The sequence below is a fragment of the Citrus sinensis genome, chromosome 8 (assembly GCF_022201045.2).
Source record: "Citrus sinensis cultivar Valencia sweet orange chromosome 8, DVS_A1.0, whole genome shotgun sequence".
Lineage (NCBI taxonomy): Eukaryota > Viridiplantae > Streptophyta > Magnoliopsida > Sapindales > Rutaceae > Citrus > Citrus sinensis.
Window position 1 is genome coordinate 13,547,154 of NC_068563.1, and position 10,297 is coordinate 13,557,450.

Here is a 10,297-nt window from a genome sequence, read left to right on the forward strand (position 1 = left end):
ATAATCAATGTAAATTATTATTTAGTTAAATATAATTATAAATTATTTTATTTTATTAAATAAAAAAAAGTAGAAAAGGGAGAGGTGGGAGTGGAAATCCCACTCCCACCTCCCCACTCTAAAAATGAGTGGAGCCCACGGAGTGGGATTTCCAATCCCTCTTTATTTTGTTGAAGTAAACATTGGAGTAGAAAGAATTCACACTCATCACTCCCACTCCAGAAAATAAACACTGCCTAAATCTTGTACTCCCATTAGAGATAGCAGACAAATCAAACCTGGATCGAACCCAGGCAAACTCAGATGATTTAGGTCGGGTTCAACATGAGGGCAAATATATAAAATATCCGATTAAGATATGTTTTTCTTAACCTATATATATCCGGGTTTGGTTCCGAGTACATTTGAACCGGATTTCTAGAACCTAGACCCAGAATACAGTTTTTTGAATAAGTAACTTTTAATTATTCATTATAAATATAAAAGCAAAATGTTAGGGGAAAAAAAGGGTAATTTTTAAAAACCACCCCTTAAGTTTGGGCTTGTTGCAAGTAGATGGCGAGAATTGATTTATTTGTAAAAAACTCCCTATCGTCAGTTAATTTTAACATTGACCGTTAGTTGACTGTGCAAAAATAATATTACCCTTAATAATAGTTTGTAGACGGAAATAATTAAAAAAAAAACCAAAATTGTTAGCTATTTTATCCTCTTTAAATTATTGATATTTTCTTAAAGTTCCTACAAAAAAGATAAAATTAAAAACTTGAAAAATTCTCTTTAAATTATTGATATTTCCTTAAATTTCCTACAAGAAAGATAAAATTAAAAACTTGAAAATGAAATAGTCATAATCTTTACCTATGATATTGTAAATATTTGGAATTGACAAGGATAAAATTGTCAGAAAATAAAATTTGTACTTTTCGCGCCAATAATTTTAGTTTTTTTTTTTAGTTATGTCAGTTTACAAACTATTATTAAGGGTAATATTATCTTTGCACAGTCAACTAACGGTCAATATTAAAATTAACTGACGGTAGGAGATTTTTTACAAATAAATAAATTCTCACCATCTACTTGCAACAAGGCCAAACCTCAGTAGAGGTTTTTAAAAATTACCCGAAAAAAAAAAAACAATCCTAAAAATCTAAGCCTGACAGAGGCTTCCGCCATCCTCTAATCTTCCTCATCCCCATCATGAAAGCACCCGCCTCCTCTGATCAACCCACGGATCTGATCCTTTTCACTTTTGTTTTATTGGGTTTCAACTTGCTGAAGCTTATAATGCATATTAATTTTGCCAAAAAACCATAAAGAGAAAAAGCCAAGGCCGAAAGGAAGCTTGAACCGGTGGCTTATTATGAGAGCGAGTGGGCTGTGATGGTGTTAAACGAGGGCAACTGATTGATTTTATGTAATATGGGTGCGAAGAGGGTGTCTATCTTTATCGAGATCATGAGAGTGTTGTGTATGGTGTCGTGTGAGGAAAAGGATGAGGCTTGATGGTTAAAGTTGGCTGCTGCGCGGTGGCTGGTAGGTTCCAACGCCGTTGGCAGCGGCCAAGAGAGCTGTAATGACGAGTTGTTGAGTGATGTGAAAATGGCTGCTGTGTGTTTTTTTTTTTTTGTTGACATATCACGGCTTGGTGGTGTTGAAGTCCATGTGACGGCCATAAAGGGCACCGGTGACTTAGAATATCCGGATTTAAAGCCTGAGATCCGAGAACTTGGAATTTTTCGGGTTGAACTCAGTTCGGACCTGAATTTGAAAAAATCGGGTTTATTCCTAGACCCGATTTAGCAAATTAGTGTTTGAGTCGAAATCGAGAAAAGCGAATTTGGACCCACATCCAAATTTTGCCATACTCCCACGTATAAATAATGGTTCAAGTGAGGTAAGACATATCGTTTTCTTTCAAAAACTTTCAAATTTAAATAAACATCTCGATATTTGTGAATCAAGTTATTAGATTTAGCGTCCTTTTCAAGTTATGGTTGAAATGCTAAAAGTCTATTTTTTCATTATTTTTGACAAAAAAAAAAATTGGTAAAATTTTAAAATATACTTATTTTATAAGTTTTTTTATTTTGGCCACAGTATCAAGATAGGTTTTTTTTTAAAAAAAATAGATTATAAAATAGGCTACAACATACTTTTAGAATTCTTATTATAGTCTTGACAATTATGTCTTTTTTTCCACAAACCTTATCTTTAAACCATAACCTAAATATTATATTACCACAACTGCTTTTTACCTTTTATTTAATTTTGTTTAGATTTATGTATTTAATTTTGTTTAGATTTATGTATTATATTATGAATTTAATCATATTTTATAGGGTTATTTTCCGCCAACCCCCACATGTTTCGACAAAAGTTGGAGTGCACACTAATGTTTCGACAACCATCACCACGCCCCTAAATCAACATATCCAACCGTTATCTTTAACGATAGAAGGGCAAAATTGAGATTTGACACAAACGGCTGCAAAAAGAAAATAAAACAAACAAAGTGCACCGTTTAGGAGGGTAAAAGAATAGAGAAAACGCACCGTTTAGTAGGGTAAAAAAGAGATTTAACATCAAATATCTGGCAAAAACCATCGAGAAAATTGATGAAGTTGCATTGTCAAGGACGGTAGTCCACCCAGGTCGGCTATGTGGAGACAAAGGAGAAGGCATTTTTGGGTTTTGGTGTCCAAATCACTCTGTCATCCTGATAAGCTTTTTCCATTCCAATTAACTATTTTTCAATCATTTATATTCAACAGTTGATTTTTTTTTTTTTGTTGCTTGCTGGATTTCTCAGGGAGTGCTACTACTTATGGCTTATCTGTATTGTATAGCTCGGGTTTATTATATTCCAACTGCTAATATTTTAATTTTAGTTCATTCTTTCTAAATCTCTGCTCTGTAATTATTATTATTATTATTAGTTACTATTTATACGGTGATAATAAATTGTCTGCATTATAACATCGATATTTTAAGAACAGATCTAAGCATGATCTTGCTGGCTTCTGAACTGCTTTTGTTTTCTGAACTTCATTTTTGTTTCTCTTGCAAGTACTATTTTGTTTATTTATAGAAGGACAGGAAAGTTAACCCCTTTGAGTTGTGAATTGACAGAGATTGGGGTAAATTATGACTTGTTCATTTTTGGTATTTGCGTGACACAGAACTAGAAAATTATAAAATGACAAGTGCAATTATATGGTGCAATCATTTTAGTTTTCTTTTAATCAAGAAAAGAGGTTTAATGTTTTGAGAACCTGATAGATGGTTGAGAATAGATATGTATTGATGTATAACTCTATTGACTGAATTCTAATATCTTTTGTGACAGGTGAATTTGGCAAACTTTAAAGAGCCTATAACTGGGGTTGAAGGTAGTTTGGCTGCTTTTTGGTTCCTCGAACTTCTGATTTTGGTTTTATTTAATAATTATTTGTTTTCAGTTGGTTTAATCAAATTGCTGAGGGTAGAGGCTGTCTTATGATCTTCAGCATTAATAGGTCTCGCTAGCATTAATTATTTGTTATCAACGGTCTCTGTTGTGTTTATGGATTAAGGGTAATGTCGTCATTTTATTTTTCTACACTTGCATGTAGGGAACAGCAGCACCTGATATATTTTCTGCATTTTTAATGCTTAATTTTCAAATCAAGGGCAAACAAGTCTTTTTACTCAGTCAAGTGACCTACTGTGAAAGATAACGGTTGGATATGCTGATTTAGGGGCATGTTGATGGTTGTTGAAACATTAGGGTGCACGCTAATTTTTGTCGAAACATATGGGGGTTGGAGAAAAATAACCCTATTTTATATAACCAATTATAAATTCATTGGATTTTAAAATTGGCTATTTTTTCACTTAGGTAATTTTGGGTAAGAAAAGACAAGTCTAGAAAATTTACTATAACTACAGAAAAATAAAGGCAACTTAAACTTTTCTCGGATTTAGCCATCACAGTTCATGTAAGAGCGTACGGAAGCAATTTCGTTTTTTCCAATTACTAAGAATGAGTTCACAAAAGTAGCCGGCTAATTTTGTGCCGCATGTACTGAGCATAAATTCGTATTATACGTAAGAAAAGACAAAGAATCAGAGTTGAAAAATTGACCACAATTGAGCAGGATCGCTTGCCGCAGCCTAATAGATTAATTTTACCAGGTACTTTATACTTACGGACCTGTCTATGGTACAGATTCTGTAACAAACATCTCCCGTCATCCCACCGTCCCATTTTCTATTGTTTAGTATTTATCACGTGCAAGCCGATCTTTTCATCTAGTTCATGTCATATACTAAGGTAGTGTTAGCTCATTCAGGCATGAATCTGGCTCTTATACCTCATAGAAGTTAATGGACTTAACTCATACTAAAAAATTAGCTCATAAGTTTAGGGTTGCCCAAAGATCCAAGCACTACTTTAAGCCAATGTAGGATAGTTTTGCTATCACTTCCTATCACGAACAAGTTAGTTTTTGCCTGGTTCTTATCAAGTGGTAAGGTAGTGTCAATCTTTTTGTATATAAATCTATCTCTAATACTATGTAGAATTTTGTAGGCTTAGTTCTTGAAATAACTTTTGATTATCAATTAAGTCATGGACTTCTATATGTTATCAAAATCAAACTTATGCACTAATGAATTAGATAGGGCAAAAATATGAGTTTGCACTTGCCACTAGGGGTGGCCAAAAAGTAGGTTTTTTGTACATTTGCCATTACAATGATAAATTGGTTCAAAGTCACAAGATTATCGGTAAAAATTTATAAAAACATAATGTGAATTTGATCTAAATTAAAGTACTAGTTTCTTGCTTTGATTTTGGTCCGCTTGATAAAATTGCGAATATAGCCCAACAAAGCTAGATCTATAGTCTCATTAGATCGAAGTAAGAGGTCTTGATAAGTTACTCATGAGCTCCCAAGTGTCTCACTGGATGTCATATTCTTAAATTGGATAATCACTTTCGCATTATTATAAGTTATAAATAATGTAAATTAGCACCTGTCCAAAATCTGGAGAATTCTAACTCAACCATAAGATCTATGAGTGGACTCATTATATGCTAAGAAGGAATCTAAGTCAATTCTAACATTCTCACCAATAGAGATGGCCAATGGGCCGGACGGCACGTGGTACGATACATGTTCGTACAACATGGCACGACACGAGCAAGTTTCGGTGTGGCACGCGGCACGACACGACACACTCGTGGGCCCTTGAAATTTAGGCATGTGGGCCTTAAAAGCATGGCACGATTAGAGATGGACTAAGCACGACACAAGAAAAAAGCCCGCAATAAACACATTTTATTTTTTAATGAAAGTAAATTTAAAATTTTATGATTTTACAAATAACTTGAATTTGAATTTAAATTTTTTTAAATTCATTTGATTATTAGTTTTTTAAAAAATCAATATTTGATTTATATTTATAATTTATTAAATAAACAATTGATATCATGATTTTAATGAATAAAATTATAAATATCATGATTTTATAAATATGCATTAATATTATTGTGAACTATGATTTATGACTCTATATAAGTCCAAGTTAATAATTAAGTTAACCCTTAAGAAAATTTTATTATTATTATTGTTATTGTTGTTAAGTATTAAAAAAAATTCTAATACTATAAGGTCAAACTTAGTAATTGATATTACATTCTCTTACTATTATTAGTTTATTATTATTGAATATGGACTTGAGTTTTGAATTTTCAATTCTATTAAATTTGAATGAGGTATGGAGATAAAAAAAAGTATATAAACTTGAAAACAGATATGCCAATAACTTGGCATGCCCTCTTAAAAAATTAGAAAAAAAAAGAAAAAAAATTTTATTGAGCTTTTCTTCTTAGGCACGGCACGACACGACATGTGTACCATGCCGGGCCTAAGCAAAAAATATTAGGCACAATACTGCATGGCATGAAACACATAGTGGACATGGCACGGCACGAGCACAAGCACACATAGGCCTTGTTGGCACAACCCATTGACCATCTCTACTCACCAATAAAAATATCAAAAAACTAGTAATAAAATCTTTTGAAGAATCATAGAAGCAACATAGGTCTGATTGTTAATCTAAGCTATAAAAAATGAAGATCTCAAGCAAAAACTTAGAATCTCACCATTCAAACAATGAATTGACAGCATATCAAAGAATTTTTCGGTTCAATTGAACTTACATAGTTTGCAAATGGCAAAATGGTCATTAAACTGAATTTGAAATTGAGATACAAATGTTGTAATATAAATATTAAATCTAAAGTCTACTCCCACAAATATTTAAGGAAACATTAATCATGGGAGAATACTAGTTTCTCTCTTCATGAAATCATTATTTACGTACCAAGCTATTTTTAAAATACCTCATAACCCTCTTGGAAGAACTTTAAAAGAAGAAGAGGGGTAAATGAGTCATTTGCTTGATATTAGCTCTTGGCAATATAAAATATGCATTAACTATAAAAAAATATTTTTCAAAAATACATTTTTTGCAATCTATGTGAAAAGTAAATATGCATTTAAGGTTGAAATATTTTTTAAAAAATTTCATTTTGTATTTTTATTTATTATTATTTTAGTTTATAAATAATAAAAATAGATTAAAATAAATAAAAAATAAGAATAGGGATAAGGACATCTACACCCTCAAAGTTTGGGAAAAAGTCACCAACACCCTCAAGTTTCCAAAAAAGGACGCAAAGGCCCCGTTTTGACCATAATGCCCCTTACTTCTATTATCTGAAAAAAAGGACTCTATAATATAAAATTAAAATAAATATAATAATATATGCATTTGAAAATAATTTCAATATTAAAAAAATATTTTAATATTTTACAATATATTAGCTATATTTTATTATATTATAAATTTTATGATAAATAGACTAATAATATTAAAATAAACGTATTAAAATTTAAATTGTTTTGAATAATAATGTAAAATAGTAATTTTTAATTGTAAAATGTATTTAATGCAAATATTTTATTTAAAATCCTACAATAAATAAAAATATTTTATTAAAACAAGTATAATAATTTACATATTTAAATTTAGTAAAATATTAAAATATTTTAATATTATTTTATAAAAGTAAAGGGTATAATGGTTAAAAGGGAGTTTTAGTGTCCTTTTTTAAAAAATTGAAGGCGTTGGATACCATTTTTCCAGATCTTGGGGGTGTAGGTACCCTTTTCCAGTAAGAATAAGAAATATCAAGCAAATAATCCAAATAAGAATAAATTAGTATTTAAAAATTTTTAATTTATTTGATTTATCAAATTTATAAGAAATATGAATAAAATATATTTTAAATAATGATAATATTATAAAATTATGATGTTAAAATGGTTGGTGGGTATTTAAAAAAAAAAAAAGTCATGGTTATTGAATATAAGTAAGGGGAGATGCCTTTTCTATCTCATATTTATATTAAAGACTAATTTCCATTATCTTGAACATCAGTTAGTTCTTCTTAACCCGATAACTCTTGTGGACTTGAGGTCCAATGGAGTTAGGCCCTTGGGCTTGAGTATTAGATTCATTTTAATAAATGACCAAGCATCGTCATAAACCGCAAAAACAATATTCATCTCAACACTAAGAGGTTATTTGTTAAATATTTAAAATCTGAAATTTTATTAATTTCAGATCTTTTTTAAAATATATTTTTTTATTTTGTGAAACTTATATCTGATTTTCAGACATTTACATTTGATTTTTTTTTTGAGACTTTTATCTAAATGAAAAAAAGTCTTAATAACAAGTAAATATTATATTCCAAAAATATCTTTACAAAATAATTTATTTCCTAAACTATAAAATCTAATCCTCTTTTTTGTGTTAATTTATAAGGACATAAATATTAAATAACTAAATTTAAGATTTTTTTATTCTGAAAAAAAATAAGATGCCACTTTTATTCATATATTTAAAAAAGAAAAACAAACATGTCATTCATATTTTCATAATCAGATCTATTCAGACTTTAGAAAAATTTAAACCCATTTAAATTTAAGATAAAAAAACAAACGCTACCTAACTGCCACTTCAATAAGGGGTGTGTTACTGCTTTACAACTAATATAGTTATCCAAAACTACAAATTGACCATTAAAAAGGTACAACGTAAACTATTCGAAGCTTCAAGATTTTTTTTTCTATTGAATAATGTGATTTGCCCATTGCATAAATTTGTTAAAGCACTAAGAGTTTATTTGATTTGGAATGAGCAAACGAAGTGCTCTATTCCGACTGGCATTTATTAGCTAGACTTTTGGAGTGTACGTGTTTCATGATATCCTGAAGTAGGAGTGTGATGTTGAGGTGAGAAGATCCACCTTCTTGGATAGCCATCTTTGCCATCTTTGCAAGATTTAAAGCTCTGTTCCTTCTTTCTTCTCCGTCATTCCCTTCATCCATCAACCTTTCAACGGCATTCTTGACATCATCTCTCTTTACCAATACACCAATATTTTGTTCCTCTCCCCATGTCATTGGATTTTCCACCCCAATTTTGACACCAATTTTTAGTACGTGCACAGCAAGTTTCTCATTTGTAAATTGGTCTGCGAAAAGCGGCCATGTTAGTAATGGCAGGCCAGCACACACCCCTTCCAGTGTTGAATTCCAACCACAGTGTGTTAAGAATCCTCCAACTGAAGGGTGAGATAATATTAGCACTTGCGGAGCCCAATCCCATATGACAAGGCCTCTTCCTTTGATCCTCTCCTCAAAGCCATCCTCTACAACCCATTTCTTCAATTCTTTTGATGTTTCTCCTTCTCTAATCACCCAAATGAATGGCCTATTTGATGCTTCTAAGCCTAACCCAAGTTCCATCATTTGCGAAGGAATCAGATTACACATACTTCCAAGGCAAGCATAAACTACAGATTTGGGATCTTTTGAATCAAGCCACTTCAAGCATTTATGTTCATCAAGTGATGATGTGTTACCTCTTTGAGCCTTATCCGAGTACTCCTTGTTGCCCAGTGAAACCGGACCAATACACCATGCTTTGTCACGACTTATTTTCTTGTATTCTTTAACATAAGCTGGTTCCAATTCTTCGAAACTGTTTATGATCACTCCATCTATGGCCAGAGTGGCTGCACCAATTTTATATTCAAATGCTTTGAATTTCTGACCCTGAGTAGAATCTACCTGCTTCTTTGTCAATTCAATTTTATCAGGCAAACCTGGCACAGAAAAGTACTCTGACTCTGAGCTGATACTCTCAAGAAATTTGGAGGCGAATATATTGTTGAAGCACACAACACTGAAGCAACATGTTCCATGAAAAGCAATCCTTGGAACGTTGAACTTGCCAGCAATTTGTGCTGTGTACGGCAGACACACATCAGAGATTATGCAATTTGGCTGTGGCTTCAGCTGCCCAAATAAATTTTCAACAGGCTCTAGTAGCTTGTCAGCTGCTGTGAAGAAATCCAAGGCTAAGTCTAGTGATGGCAACATGTCCATGTTCTCACATCCTTGAGGTAAGCCATCTTCTAAATTGGGTAACCGGGTTTCGATTATGTGGATTTGCAGTCCGGATTCAATGGCTCGAGCAAGAGTTCCATGGAACCTGGCTGCATTAAGTGGTGTGGTAAAAATTGTGATAATAACGCCGCGCTGTGCTAGTAGCCTAGCTATGTCTATCATGGGGATCATGTGCCCCTGCGACATGAAAGGAAACAGAACAAAGTGAAGCTGGCTTGCTTTATCCATTGCAATTTTCCTCAAGTGGGTAAACAGTAATGTAGCTTAGATTTGAGAAACTCATTTGTTGCAAACTCACGATGATTAATGATATAAGCAACTGTGTCTTCAATTGCTAGCTTTTTCCTAGCTGCTGATGCAATGGCATAGATAAGCAATTTTGTTTGTCCAATAAGAATGTGGTTCACAAACGCAGCTAGGAAAAAGCCAGCTAGCATAATTCAAGTCAAGAGTGCGACTGTGCGAGTGCGTCTCGACTAAAGATAGGACAGAACGATAGCTACAGCAAGAGATTAATTCTACAAGATGCTTTATTCTCATCGACTCATCATGAAGAACTTTAATAGTGGTTACTTTACATTATTACTGAGGATTATCAATGAGGAGGCAGCAATAGGCCTTTAAAATAATTTTGTAATTAAGAATTTTTTACTTTAACATAGTTAGGACAAAATTAAATATAGGATTCCGATCCAGAGCTGAATTTTTGCTCAACTTTGAAGTATTATTTTGCTCTTTTTCTTAATTTTCTCTTACCTAATAAA

The 10,297-nt window shown here is 32.1% G+C and overlaps 1 protein-coding gene across 1 annotated transcript; it reads right to left on the minus strand.

The window, feature by feature from the left end:
- Positions 1-8,063: 8,063 nt before the first annotated feature.
- On the minus strand, positions 8,064-10,095 carry LOC102618675 (UDP-glycosyltransferase 73C25-like). The gene has a single exon (XM_006492545.4). The coding sequence runs from the start codon at positions 9,759-9,761 to the stop codon at positions 8,274-8,276; it is 1,488 nt and encodes a 495-aa protein (XP_006492608.2). The 5' UTR covers positions 9,762-10,095; the 3' UTR covers positions 8,064-8,273.
- Positions 10,096-10,297: the final 202 nt, after the last annotated feature.